The sequence below is a fragment of the Tyto alba genome, unplaced genomic scaffold (genome assembly GCF_018691265.1).
Source record: "Tyto alba isolate M040663 unplaced genomic scaffold, T.alba_DEE_v4.0 Super-Scaffold_20000042, whole genome shotgun sequence".
In the NCBI taxonomy this organism is placed as follows: Eukaryota; Metazoa; Chordata; class Aves; order Strigiformes; family Tytonidae; genus Tyto; species Tyto alba.
Window position 1 is genome coordinate 8,317,670 of NW_024881293.1, and position 15,251 is coordinate 8,332,920.

The following is a 15,251-nucleotide window of genomic DNA, read 5'->3' on the forward strand; positions in this document are numbered from 1 at the left end:
ACTTATGTTTGTTTGCTCCTGGATCGTGGGCACCCAGAAAAAAATGCTGTTATTAATCAGGCAGATAATGTTACTTGAAAATTAGAATGCCAGATAAATCTAGACTCACAAGGGTTTACAACAAGTAAAACTGTAGACCAGCCATTCTAAACAACTTTTCTAATAATCTGTTCCACATCACTACATCCCACTGTGATTGATTTTTACTGATTCCTGATGAATGTTTCTTCCTCGGAATTATCGAGTGAAACTGCAGCACATGGAAGAAATGAAAGTCAGAGACGGGGCTCTCCAGTGTGCATAGAAGGTAGCACACCTAAAAACTACAGTTTTGAAGGTGTTTCTGCTCCTGTGTCTGCGCGAGGGGTGGCAGCGGGAGGCCAGTGCTTGATCCCACGTGTCTCGACTCCCCGGTCACCGTCCGCTGCCGATCCGTGCTGCTTCCATGGTTCAGGGACCTGATGGCTGTGTGGGGATGCTCCTTGGCCAGCCTTTCAGTTGCTCGTACATGTTGCAGTTCTTCCCAGAGCGTGCCAGCTCCACGTGCAGATATTCCACAGCCCACTACGCTGCCACGATTGCCACCTTAGGGGCTGTCTGTCTGCTCAAGTGCAATTATGTTGTTTGAGCTTGAATTGTAGCCTCTCATCAGTGGGCTGCCCGCATGCCTCCAGCCCGTTGCCATTGCAAAAGAAAAATGTGCTAGCAAGAATCCTAGGCAACTCCCTAGTTAAAAATAATGCCTTTTACTAATACATGCAATGGGATAGTAGAACTCACATAATTACTGCACTGTGGTTCAGCTGGCAAGTGATAACTTATTGCTGTTTAACAGCGGTATTGCTGCTAATACACTGACCGCTTTCTTCTACCTCCATAACATTTATTTTGTTTACCAGCAGTTCCGATTTCAAAGGTTCCTTATGGATAGCAACAGAAGCCTACCATTCGATAAGGGATAGTAATATGCAAAATACCATTCAGTGATGCTGCTGGGCCTTAGTTCATGACACCTTGTTCTATTTATGGACTAGAGTGAGTGTGTGTGAAAAACAGGGGCTTAAGTTCTCAGGGTTTCATACAACTCTTTTTTTCTCATTTTGATTTGTGAGATTTCACACCCCCTGTTTGGGTTTTAAAGCTCCACTCAGATAAAACCACGGAGTTTCAGGTGACTCCTAGCTAAGAGAGGAGCTCATTCTGAAGCAGAGCTGTCGAGCCCTGTGCAGGGACCCTGCAAAACAGTTGGTGAATTTGAGCTGAATTCTGGGTTTTCCCAGAGCTATCTGAGTGTCTTCAACCAAACAATTCTAGAATATGAAAGAGGGTATCTGTAAGGCACAGCTATGAAATAAAATAGACTATTTGTGTAGTCCTGGAGTTTGCCATGTTGTATTTACAGGGTGACTTAACTTCACTGATTGCTGCTGTATAAATTAATGGTCCTGGGAGGTTAGTGGGCTGCTGCTTATTCAAACCATTGAAAATGATACGCTGTGTACCCAAACTGTTCAGTGGCTTCAAATCCACAGCTGAACATTGACAATTCATCTCAGTTTTGTTTTCCAAATGATTTCCATGGAAGCTGTTACTGCTTTCTGTCTAGGTGTGTCCTTCCTCCTCCCCCTCAAGGGGCTGGCTTGGCTATTCGACTTCGTTAGCTAATTTGGGGTCAGTAAGGCCAAGACAAGGACTTCAATCTCAACAACAGTCAACAGCTTTAGACAACCTCCATGTTCCTAGAGGTTCCCTGAGATAAAACAGAAGTTTTTGTTATTTTAGCTTGAGTAAACTCAGTAGAATTTTTCAACCCATGTTAAGAACACATCTTTTTCTGTTTCTTCTTGCAAAGTCCCAACTACCTTAAATTGGCTTCCTGTGACACTGCTGCCATATATCAGGCCTCCACTATTACAAGTGGAGCTCAAAGGGAGGTAAACAAGGACATCTATAAAGCACCAGTTATTGAGAAAAAGTCTTGTTAGGGAAGAGCAGGGACTTTGGTGAGGGTCTCGCTTCCCCTCCCGTTCACTGAAGAGTAAATTCACCATCTTCAGGTGGTTGTTTTAAATACATCAGGTCCCTGAATAAATGTAACCAGTGTTGAGGGGGATATCTACAGTAAAAAAAAAAAAGCAATCAAACACCCTCTCCAAAGTCCCTTTGCATGTGATATGCCTTCGATTTGATTAATGTGTATTTAACTTTTGACATGAATTGATGGTTCCTGACTGGGTTTTCACATCACCCTTTGGCATGAGACCCTTGTACTGGGGCAAGACAAGGAAAAGATGCTGGGGTTGATGGACAAGGGACCTGGGATTTGGAGAAAAAAATCTGAGTCCTGAAAGTTAGGGCTGCCTGGCAAAATGCTTGGGGCTAGGGTTCAGAGGCAGGGCTGGATAACATGGGATTAACTAGGTGGCATGGCGTGAAGTTCATGGAAATAGGCAAAAGATTTGTGTTTACTGCCCCGCAGTCCTCTGGAGTGCCTGAATATACATCGTTTACCCTCTCCTCTACCGCGGAGTCTCTGCAGGGACTTGCTGCTGCCGCTGCACGTTGCTGAGGTGCATCACGAAACCTTCTACAGCCAGGAGCCACGTGCCTGACATCTGAAAACACGAGGAGGGATTGCTGCTGTCAGAGTTTGCTTTAAAAACCAACCGAACAAGACAAAACAAGTGACTCAGAACTAGATCACATAAAGCAGAATTTGCTAATATAATTTTAACAAGTTTGTCAGCAGAAAATGTCTCACCAATGCAGTTTTTGACATGTGAATTACATATTGGTTTGGAGAGGGCAGCTCTCTTTCATTTACCAAACCTGAGTAGATAGAGCTGCTCCAGAAACTAACTGGGGCAGTGTGGCAAAGGACATTACCTATGCAACTCCTGTTTTATTTACTCAGAAAGCTGGAATGCAAGGCGTGAACAAGGCAGGGTTTTTCTCTAAGAGGAAGTATGATGTTTTGTGGCCAAGACCGTTGAATTGAACACTAAGCTCCATCACTGCTTCTGCTGCTGCATTCTGAGGAAGTCATCGAAGCCAAACTTGCCTGAAGTGGCCACTAACTGTGTGTTCCTCATTATCTTTGAATGCCCAACTTGAGACCTGGGTCTAATCCGCAGAGCTGCCGCAGAATCCACTGGGGCTCTGCGCCGGGTACCGCGCGCCACCCGTGACCTGCAAACACAGGGACATGCAGGAACACACCAGGTGTTTAGTGTCCTTTTCTTTGTCTTATTTCTTGAGCTGTAAAGGGAGTTTATTAGGAATTCCTCACAAGTGCGTGATAAAACTAAAGGACAGTTTGGGTGCACGGTGTCGCCGCATGTAGTTTTTGTTTAAAATAATTCTGTGCATCATTTTAATGCAGATCTTTGACCTTCTGCGCTTTACTGATCCTAGCGACAAGGCCTAGCCATTGAGCTAGATCTGGTGAAGTGTAATTGGTAAGCAACTGCTAGAGTATTCCCAAACAGGGGATAATGAAGCTGAACACAGGGAGGGTTGTTTCTCTCACCAGTTCTGTCCCAAACACAGGCGTATTCTGGGAGAAAACGCAGTATTTCCCTGCAGCTTCGTTGCTGTATTTTGATTAGGAAGGAAGAAGTCAAATGCCGGTGGCATGATTTTCCCTTTGTCCATTTTAATACACCTAGCTCGCCCCCGAAATGGTGAGTGCTGGCCGCGAGAGGCCGGGGGCCGGGCGTGGGGCCGATGGCCTGCGCTCCGCGGGTGTTCGGAGCCGGCCGGCGAGAGGCTCGGCTGACAGCGTCGCTCCAGGATTTCTCAGCCTGACCTTATACTTGATTTGTTGCTGTCATCGCTGTGTTTTAATTTTTCCTTTCCTTTGTTCCTACCTTTGCTTTTTTCTCTGTCTCAAAATAGATGGGAAAGTATTATCGTATCCCATGAGATTTTGAGAGAATTAATTGCTAGTAAAAGCATGTTAAGAGCTTTTGATGACTGAAGTAATTTGCAATGACACAGGGTCTGGTAGGGGTAGAGGGAAATCTAAGTCTAGGGAAAAAAGAAGTTTCTGTAATAAGGAGGCCCACTTGTGAGCAGAATTCAGTCTTGCCATACTCAGGACTCAGAGGGCTTTTCCTCATTTTGGTGGTGTCCCTGTGTCATTTTTAAAATGTGCTTTTGAGTGAGTTGCGAAAGGGATCATCACAAACCTTGGTATGGAATGCTGAGCATCTTTTCTGTTTCTGTGTCATCGAACTTGCTGTCTTAAGAAAGAAAAAGTGCTAAGTCTCTTCCTGGTAAAACAGCAGTTTCTTTAGACCACAATCCCTTAATTAACCCTTTTTTTTTTCACACCTGGACTTTAAGTATTTGAGGGTTTTATTTGGAAGTATTCCTCTTTTGCACACTAGTCAAATTTTATCTCGCCTTCAACCACACAGATCCTCTACTGTCAGTGAATTTCTAGTGTAGTAATTATATAAATGAAAGCATCATTTGTTATAGCTTTTTTTTAAAAAATACAGTTTCGCAGCACTGTGGAAAGTGGCCTGTTTTGAAAGTTTACTAAAAAACGGAATGTTGTTTTTTATTTATAATAACAAAATGATCCTTCATGAAAGGATAAAATAGATAATGTGAAGATGGAGCCATTAAGGATCTTGTCATTAAAATCAATACAGTTTGGAGAAGTTATCTGCTTTGATTACTTCAGGTGCTGTGGATGCCAGAACTGTGTGTTTGTGTCTGTAACAATTGTAATGCTGAGCCTGTTACTCGTGGACAACTCTGACGTATGTCCTGGGGGATTCTGCTAACCAGGAACTTCGGAGTAGGACTAAGACCTGATTTTAGCCTCGTCATATGTCCCTTTATTAATTATATATACCATCCAGCTTTCTCCTTCCCATTTCTTGCTCAGAATCCTGCATTGCAAATAATTCTCCTTTCGTTCTTCCTTCTGTAGCTATCATTTGATATCAGATGACCCATGTATTTCTTCTTTTCCTGTTCTTCTGCAGATTGCTGATGACCTGGGAAATGAAAAATTCTGCATTGATGCCAGCCAGAGCGGAGCTGGGAACTGGCTGAAGTACATCCGCGTGGCCTGCTCCTGCGACGAACAGAATCTAGCCGTGTGCCACGTTAACGACCAGGTAATGACTCCGGCAGTTACTGGGTTGCTGTGCTCACCCTGCCACGTCCACAGATGCTGGGGTGGGTTGCCCAGAGGACAGTGCGTAGTGGCAGCACTGAATGGAAGAAACCAAGGGATTCATCCGCTCAGCAGCTCTGCTGCAGCGTCCCCGAAGTGATCCAAAACCCCTGGATTCATGTGATCGTCCAGTCCCTGACCTCCTTTTGTGGCGGGGAAGGTCGTGTGAAACGGTAACACCTGGTGTGAAACACAGGTTATCTTAACAAAACACAATGAGACAAATGGAAACCAGTGCTGGGTATTTCGTTGCCATCAAAACCATAGAAAATTTATGTTACCAGTTGACAGTGGTGGGTAAGGAGCGTGATTCCAAGCTGTAAACTCAGTTGTCTATGTTTAAGAGGGGAGTGAGAGTGGGAGATGGTTTGGGAGTCTGCTAAGGAGGAAGAGAAGTAAAAACCTAGTAGGCGTATTACAGAAATGCTGGTAGAGCAGTGTCTGGGTGTGGGTGAGGGATATTACATGGAATTAATAGGATTTTGATAATGTTAGCTAATGTTTGTAAAATTCTTTGAAGCTTAAACCCAAAAATGGATTCAAGATGAACAATTCAAGTTGGGAGTTTCACAAACCTCAGACTGAGTACAATTCAAATCTAAGTTACTGTTTCAGACCTAAGTTAAATGAGAAATGCAGTCTTAATGTTCTTACCAGATAGCAAACAGGAGGTATATCTGGATGCACACAAAAATGAGCCAAGAATGGAAGAATACACTTCTAACAAAAACATTTAAAAATTTGTAGCTGACAGGGAAGCTAGAGTGAATCTGAAGTAAGCCAGCTCATGTAAAATGAGAATAGCTCAGGGTGTGCCAAAATGTCAGCCCACTTTGTGAACTTAGTTCCCGTTTTAAAATGCTTTTAAATAACTTAACCTTGGATGTGGGGAAAAACAAAACCAAACCAAAACAAACACAAACAAAAATATCACAAATGTTCGTGATTTAAGCAATCTAGAAGAGATTGAAGCACAAAGCTCTAAATTTCAGCCTGCTCAGTTAAAATGAGCTGCTGATTGCTTCAGTGCCCACTCACCACTACTCACAAGTGCTCTTACAACAAGGAGCCTCCTAACCAAGAGCCAACATTTATCATCAGCTCCTTGTCTTACACTCTGAGCTGCTCGGTGCTTTCTGTGACACACACAGGGCTGCTCCTGCGTCTCGGTTTCGCAGAATGACAGGGTAAGTATCTTCAGGGCCATGACAGGATAAATATCTTCGGGGCCGTTACATTTTCCCTCACCTGTTCCTTAGGTCTTTCACCATCCTTATTCTGCACAGACAATACGGGTTTGCAGGAGTCTGCGCCTGACCCAGCTTTCCTCCTGTGCATCCTCCGGCTCATCCGAGCGCAAGCGGGGACCGAGGGGTAACTCTGGGGGCTCCCGGAGGATTCAGTGGGCCCGATGCGGCTGCATACGCTGTCTAATACTTTCCAGAGCTTTGCATGTAACTGTAGCTTCAGCCAGCTAGATACGTTCACTTAACTGTATGGCTTTGCTCAGCCATCTGTGCAGATGAATTCTTCCCAGCATTCATCCTTGCAAAAGGGTGGTGAAGCTGTGACTGAGAATTTTTATCAGCAGCAGTAGAAAGGTACAAATATTAAAGGAAGAGAAAAATCAAATATTTTGAATTTGGGTTTCTTAAAAAAAGTCTTAGACTGGGGAAAGAAACTGAGTTCATACATGAATACACATTTCTTCTTTTTAAAATGTTAACTTGTACACTGCTGGCTTTTCCCAGGTTCTTAAAAACGCTTAGATATATATATATATATATATATATATATATATATATCTATATCTATATCTATATCTATCTATCTATCTATCTATATATATATATATATATATACACACAAAATTTGCCAGAAACCTGAAGGCTGTATCACATTTTATTCTAAGCCCAGTCCACTGCGTGTTCTTCTATCCTTGTCCCTCTTCTGGAGATTTTGTGTTGTGCATGCTTTTGGTGCCTGCAGCAATCTGATTGGAAGGAACAGCTGCTTATCATACACACTCATCTTCTTTATTTTCTCTCTGTAATGACCATTCTTTTACAACTTCTTAATAAAGAAATTTGCTAAAAGTCACATAAAAGGGGGGGGGGGGGGGGGGGGGGTAGCAAGAAAATGCTTCTTCAGGAGGAAGAAAAAAAAAAGGTGCAGAATATAATGAAACAGTAGCAAACCAAAATGTTTTCTCCTCCTCAGCCTTCATTCCTGAAAGATTGAAGAGTCTTACATCAGGCCAGCTGGTAGGAATGAAAAAATCCAGTGTAAAAAGCAGCAGATGATGGTGATTGATAACTAGAGGCACTGGATGCTCGGGGGGGAGGAGTAAAATCAGAGTAAGGATCTACTGTTTCCTAAGGTATTGATTATGACAGCCTATGGACTCATCTGAGTGGCGGCAGTATTTGGAGCAATCAGCAGCACATTAAAATCTTTGTGGATTTTTGTATTCTTATTTGTAGAGGAGACAATCTGACCATGTTTGTTCTGGAATTTCCTATCCATTCCAAGTTTTCTCTCACACCGCTGCTACACAAAACCGAGTCTCACTACTTTCTCTCCTGGAAGGATGTTGGTGTTAGTTGGTGGTTACTTCTTTTATTGAAGCTGATAGTAATTCGTCTGGATTATGCAGCTTCAAAGAACAGAGATGGCTGTGAGTGCATTTGGTTGTCATGAAAACTACGAGAGTATGATGCAAATATAAATAGAAAAGAAAAATGTCAAACAGTCCGTAAGCATGTCTGTCTGGGAGCTGATACGTGCTTTCGTCAAACTCAGTGAGCACAGTTTGCAAGCAGCCCAGGTGCCCTTTGGATAAAAGGCCCCTGTAAGTGAACTCTTTAGGACTCAAAATAAAATGACTAGATTGCAAAAACTACTAAATACCAAAGCAAAAGGAGCATACGTTTTCACAGATACTGTAGCTAGATCTAGTTGGAGGGTACAGAATGCTTTTACATGTAATTACTTTTGATTTAGCTGATCATCAATGTGAGTTCCGTGCTAATAAAAAGGGTGGGTGTGTGTGTGGGGGTGTTACAGATCGTCTTCCTGCCGATACCCCCGAGTGAAGAATCTTGCTCGTGTGACTGCTTCACTGAAGTCAAGGGCATGGAGCTGGATTCCTTGCAGAAGTGTGTATGCGTGGCCAGGGCCATTGGATGCTTTTAAAATGAATCCCCTCGTTTTCCCTGTGGGATTTATTTAGAAAACTAAATTTGCGTCGACTTCAAACTTCCTTTCTTGAGCACAAAACCCCACACACCGTTCGTTCCAGGGGGGGTTCTGCCGGGTGCTGGTGCTCTGAGCATCCTGCCTATGAGGAAGGAGAGATCTTGGGTGGGAGAGATCTCAAGCCCTTACGAGAGTGACTCCTAAAGCCAGAAACACATTACACATTTTCCGAGTGACTAAGCATTGCTGATTTCTACCTAGTCCTAACACTGCTGGGTTTAACTTTATTTAATTTCACGTTGCTAGCAGGGTACATATTTTCCATAACAGGGACACAAAAATCAGGGAGAAATGCTTTATCATTCCTGTTCAGTAGGCACGCAAAGATTTAGGTTTTGTTAGTAAGTACCTAAAGAAAAGGAAAGGTTTTGCAATAAAAGATTACCCACAGAATAACTAAGCAGCATTGTGCTGATAAGAACCAGGACAAGCTTTTAATCAAAACCATTTGCTTTTCAGGAAAAAAATAAACATGTTTACATGGGGAGGTGTTCCTTTGCGCCTCCCCCCTCCCCAGACCACATTCTGTTCTTCTTTACTCTCCTTTAACTTGGGAGCATTCCCAGGAATGTACAGAGAATTTTCCTGGATATTTAGTGAAGTAATTGACAGCAGAATCTGGACCTATGAATTTTGGGGGGTTTTGGGTTGTTTTTTTGTTTGTGTTTTTTTTTTTGTTTGTTTGTTTTGGTTTGTTTTGGTTTGTTTTTTTTTCCTCCAATTTACAGATCAAAATGCTACTATTTAGAAAGAGATTAGTTGAGACATTTCACTAACTGTTTTTCAATTGTGAAACCAGTTGTCACATGTAAAATAACGTTAGTCAGTTTTCTTTGTATTTATTCTTAATTGATAGGTATTTGAAAAGAATAGAAGATCCTTGATTGACTGAGATAATTGTGTTTCTAAAGAAGGACTGGAAAAGAATCATAGAAAAATGATATGATTTGCTAAATGCATCTGGAAAACGATACAGGACTTGTGTTTTATTTTTTCATGTTGCTACTGCTGCCTTCACGGGGCAAATACTTCAGCCGTTCAGCTGTTCTTATTCAGGAGACTGTAATATTAAACAGAGTATATGTAATAAATATAATAGCCATGAGCTTGCTTTCAGGATGATAGCTCCTGCTTTTGTTTGTGTTGCATATATTGGAAAAAAGGACTAACAGGAGCTACAGTGAAGGAAAAAATCGGGCCTCTTATAAGCCCGTCTTAGACGTGTGTATAACAGAGATATTTTATATGTATTTTACACACACATTCGGTGACTCTGTTCAGGATTCCTATGTATCTAATACAGTGCCTTAAAAAGAGGAAATAAAAAGCAGTGGGGCTTAGTTGAAACAAAGAGAAAGCGATTCCAAAGGAGGAAAACATCTGAACAAAAGCAGAATGTGCAGCCCTGCTCCGGCTAGAAACACACGAGGCCAAACTTTGACGTGTCGCTGCTTGGTGAGCCAGCCAGCCACACAGATAGTCTGGCAGTTGTCTTAGGTGAACAGTAGGTAGAAAGATTTGCCTTGTTTCTTCGTTGTGCTGCTGGTCTAGTTAACTATTTGAAAAACAAGAACGTAGAGCAACTGCTTTTTAGCTCATTGTGAACTGGCTTTGTCCATCACTTCTGCTGCACGCTGATGCAATTAGCGGGTGTGTTTTTTGATCTTTGGGTAAACACTGCAGCTGTTTTCTCAGTTCTCTAATGCTCTTTCTTCCCAAAAGTACCAACGTGTTGCTGCAATGAAACTAAGATAAATAGTAGACATAACGTGTACAGCAGCTAAACAGTGCTGTTTCTTATGAAAGATACCCAAATAATGAGGTAATATGCGGATGTACTTTTCTTACTTGACATGTTTCATCTCCATCTATTTTCTTGATATTGGAATCAGTTAAACACTTACCGTGCTGCTCCTGAGCTGTGTCTGCCTGAAGAACGCTTTTTTCTCAGGGAAAAGATGTGCAGCTTTGATTACTTTGTGCTCCACTCTGAGAGAGATCAGCCTCAGAAGGGGATTGTGTGTTGCAGTTCTGCATTATCGATACTTTCAGTAATTGTATGAAATTGCTCAGTTCTGTGCTGCAAAATGTTATAGCCAGAGCCAGCTTTCTATTACAGCCAGTTTACATCCACAGGAGCAGTTACAGAGCAGATCCATATATCAAGCCCAAACTCCAAAAGGACTCCTCTGGGTTTTTTTATTTTCATTTTTTTCTTCTTTCTTTAGTGCCCCATGCCTAGAATAATTCTGATAAAAATCAAGAAATGTAGTATTTCCTATCGTCTGTGAGAGCACTACCCAGACCCTAGTTATATCGTTAGCTATTCTGTGTTCCGTGGAACTAGCTGGTCATTAGGAGAGGTGCCCCTTTTGTTGTGAGAAATAAGAAATTATACGGTGTGGAATTCTTATACAAATGATGAGCAGAAATGATTTATGAATGTAAATGTTCTAATGGATTAGTAAATCTGATCTTTTTTTTGGTGCACAACAAATAAAAAAGGAAAGGAAACACAGCAGTAGTTTTAATTAATTCAGACCATCAGTAGCATGATTGCTAGATGAAGTTAATTATTATAATGAAATGTTTGATGAAATTAATGTGACTCCAGCAGAATCCAACTTTTCCCTAATCATTAATGAAGCTTGTGTTACATTTCTTGAAAGACCGTAACAGACATGCGTTTTTTTATATACAAGAAGCTACTTTGTTCTGAGAACAAACAGGAGGGGCGAGGGAGTTAAAGGTTGGGATACAGCGGCAGTGGTAGCTGATTAGCGGTATAGTTCTGAAGGATTTTTTCCAATGTAAAATTTGTGAGTGTATCTGTGAACTAGGAGTACTTTTTTAGGTCATGGTTTGTATTTTAGTGCTCATCTGGTTTTGGGTTACTAGCTGAAAGAGAAATGTCCATTAATAGCTATTTGGAGTGCTTTTCTTTTTTCTCTTAGCTAGCTGCAAGTGATGGCACATCATGAGTTCTGTTTTTCTGAGGCAAGCCCTAAACTCTGTGCTTATTCCTAGTCTTTCTTTTGTTTTTCAGGCAGGCTTGCCATTAAACTCGGTGTGGTTTGGATCTGGGAAAGGCTTTTCTTGATGAACAAGGAGGCAGGAAAGAGGGTGGAAGCGCAAATGAAAAAATAACGCGAAAAAGGAGAGTTTTAATACCACTTGTAGTTCGCAGTGGAATCCATAGATATTAACTGACCTGCGTGAAGCGGTTCAGTGCAATCTCTCAGCAATACCTGCACCTCCTTACATCTGTACGTGAGCACGTATCTGCTGGGCACTGCTCGGGATTTTTCAGCTGAGGGTCTCGAAGCACCGCACAGCCAGATACTTGGATCTTTCCAGCTGCACAAGGTCACTTTTCCTGGTCGTGCATCGGCAAGATGACATGCGGGATGAGGCTGGATGCAGCTTCAGTGGAAGGATGTGGGAAATGGTGATGAAAATTATGCTGGGGGTTCTGGCAAGTGCAAGGATGGGTTTCTGTACAGTTTGGGACATTTTGTAAATCACAAGCAGTTTGATTTCATTTCTCTTCGTAAACATTTGGTTTCGTGACCACACCACTTTGAGACTCTGAGATTTCAGGGCCTTTTCTGCTGGGTGCTAGTAATCTGTTTGTACACAAGATACGCACATATTCCAGTGACTGTGCAGATGGAAGGGAAGGTGGTTTAGAGCGTGGTTGGGAGAGCGTGGATGGAGGCAGCTGGAGAAGTGAAACACATGGTGCCGAGCTGCTTTTAGCAAGAGGAGTTCCTGAGGCCGCCCAGCAGCGTGCGGGAGGGGGGGGGGGGGGGAAGTGTGGTATGTGTGTGTGTGTGTGTGTGTGCGTGTCCGTGGGGCCGGGCCGGCGACCCCCGGCCCCATCGCCCCGCCACGTCCCCCGCCGCGGGTGGGTGGGTGGGGGCTCCCGCCGAAGCCTCGCCTCGCCCGGAGCACCCAGGTCAGGCGTCCCCCTTCCTCCATCCCCCGGCCACCCCGCTCCCCCCGTGATGGCCCCGTGGGCAGCGGGAACCCCCAGCCCCGGCATAGTACCCCCCCCCCCCCCCCCCCCACGCCCCGGGCCGTCTGCGAGCGGCGTCGCGCCAGCAGCTGCGGGAACGGGCGCCGCGGGGGAAATGTTGTGGGGTTTTTTTTTGTTTGTTTGGTTGGTTTTGTTTTTTTTGTTGTTGTTGTTGTTGTTGTTTTGTTGTTGTTGTTGTTGTTGGTTTTTGGTTTGTTGTTTTTTTGTGTGTGTGTTTTTTGTTTGTTTGTTTTGTTGTTGTTGTTTTGTTTTTTGTTTTTTTAATTTATTTTTTGCTCGCTCCGGAGAGGGGAAAAGGTGGGAGCTGCCGCGGCTGCCCGCCCTCGGCGGAGCGGGGCTGGGCGGCACCGGGAGCCCCTTTGCCCGGACACCGGCACCGGGGGCCCCGGGGGTCGCTGCCGACGGTGCTTTTCCGGCGGGGGGTGCGTGTCCTGAGGCTCCGTGTGCGGTGCCGGGGACAGCTCACCGGCTCTTGGGGTGCAGGGCGGGTTAGGAACCTGTCGGGAGTTTCCCCTCCGAGCCGGGGCCGGGCTCGCCATCGGGACGAGACGGAGGGAGAAGGGAGGAAGGAGACGCCGGGAAGCAAAATGCATCGCAGTGACACTATTAACGCAGGCCTGTAGGAGTTTTGTGTGTCTGTTCCCTCTGAACGGTAGATTGGCAGAGGATGAGTGGCAGCTGATCAAGGGAATCCTTGTAAGCGAATTGCAGTTGATACCCTGAAAAGGTTTCATGCATTGCTATTAAAGGCAGTGCTAATAAAACTTTGCACTTAACAGCTAATATCTGTTGAATTCTCACGGTATTCCTGTTAGAAGAGGACAGGGTCCAGCATAGTCTAAAACTTGGACAGCACATGGAAGATGCCGAGTCTCTGGGATTTCACATAGTTCTGATCCTTTTCCTCAGCTGCACAAGCTCCCATCCTGCTGTTGGTTTCCTTCTGCTGCTGTTCTTTCACAGTTTTCCTTGTGGAGGTCTTCGTGCAATGCCCTCCCAGTTGAGGTTACAGAGCTCCTCTCCCGGCCCAGCACTGCCCCAGCTGCCGGGCGACTGGGGCTGCAATTTAGTTCCCGGTCGTTCCAGGGAACCAGCGAGCCATCTGCCCGCTAATCCAAATAAGCCCCTGTCATCACACTCTTCCTCCCCATGACCTCTGTCATTTTGTCACAGGGAACGAGGCCGTTGGGGCCCGCTCACGTGAAACCCCGTCATCGCTCGGCCGAGCTTTCTGTTGGGTTTGGGGGTGGAACAGTAAAGATGAGTGTGTGGTGTGTATGAAAACATGCGCTAATATGTGGATGCCTTGCAACATCACCCTTCGTTGCACCTTGGATAAAGGGGTTTTCCTTCTCGTAATATTTTCTAAGAAGTGCATCCTTGGAGTGTGAGAATTCATTTTGGTTCAGGAAACCTGTGCAAGGTCTAGGTAGCCTTTAAACCATGTTCTGCACGCTTTAAGTGGCAATGTGAGGGGGGCATCAGGGCTGGTGTGTGGTCCCTGCCCGTGTCTGAAGCCTGGGTCTGGCTCGGGGTCTGTCCTGGGTGTTCTGGCGGAGCTGCGGTGGGCTAGCAGTGCTGCACTGGGCGTGTTCCAGAAGGGCCAGGTCCTGTGGTTAGACAGGAACTCTGAATGGGGACGAACTGCTCACCTGGGATGGTTCAGGTCTTGTCTTTGGGGGTCAGCTCCTCAGGCTCTAGGTGAGAGTAACCTACAGAATAATTCCATGAGGATTTGCTAATTCAGCTCTCTAATCATCAGGCCAGTTTCGGCTTAGAGAAGCAGAGATTTAAATGCGTCAAGTCCATCAGTTTAATCTTCCCTTTGCTATAACAAATACACTAAACTTACAGGAGGTAGGGAAGACAATGGGAAGATTTTGTGTAATTTGAACAAGAGAGGCTGTTACCGTAAATACTCCTTTATTGTCCAAGCTGCATAAAACACTGGCACACATAGAGTAAAATAAAGGCAGAAAAAAAGAGCTCTCAGTAGCAATTACCACACAAATCAAGTGACAGCCTCCCCTATTAGCTGGAATAATTTGAGTTATTGGTTAAAATGTAAAATGCAAGTCTTTGCATATTTAACATGTCTCTCAATTTTTGTTTCTGATTCCCAGATCTATTATAAAGTTATTAAAGAAATTGAGCCAGGAGAAGAGCTCTTGGTGTATTTGAAGGAAGGTGGTTATTCACTTGGGAACATGGCGCCCAGCATGGAAGGTAAGGCCTCGTTTTGCTAGATAGGACTTTTTTGCACCTCTCACCTGCAAACCTAGGAATGTCGAGAACCTCAGTTAGTGCTGAACTGGGATGAAAACCTGATCGGTACCTGCCCCCTTCTGTAACTGTTAATATTTTATGTTTATTTTCACCTGTTCTCTGGTGAGAGTAGCTGTCTTAGTCAATGATAGCAAGCAAGTTTTTATTAACCTCAAAGCATGCAACAGATTAATTTGCTGCTTCTCTTTGAGGAACACTGTGGCTTTGAATGTCATTGGAGGTGCCTTTTTGATCCCCAGGGACCCTGTGCAATAAAAACGGGCCAAGCCATTCTAAGGCTTGCAAAACACAGCTCTTTAGAGCTTTAGATTATACAGAAAAGGGGGATGCAGGCAGAGGATGGAAGAGTCATTGCTGGAATTATTATTCCTAGAATAGAGACACCTCTGAAACTCTGAAATGGTGCAGCAAAGGCCAGAAGAATGATTATTTTTAAAAGAAAGGTCATGTTTTTATTACTGCAGCATCTCTCCT

The 15,251-nt window shown here is 44.1% G+C and overlaps 1 protein-coding gene across 1 annotated transcript in view; it reads left to right on the plus strand.

Annotated features, from left to right (window-relative positions):
• Positions 1 to 15,251, plus strand: part of PRDM16 (PR/SET domain 16) — a 342,166-nt gene that overhangs the window by 283,736 nt on the left and 43,179 nt on the right. The window contains exons 4-5 of the mRNA XM_033007817.2: positions 5,001 to 5,135; positions 14,615 to 14,717. Coding sequence (XP_032863708.1) covers positions 5,001 to 5,135; positions 14,615 to 14,717 — 238 coding nt within the window. The remainder of the gene's footprint in view (positions 1 to 5,000; positions 5,136 to 14,614; positions 14,718 to 15,251) is intronic.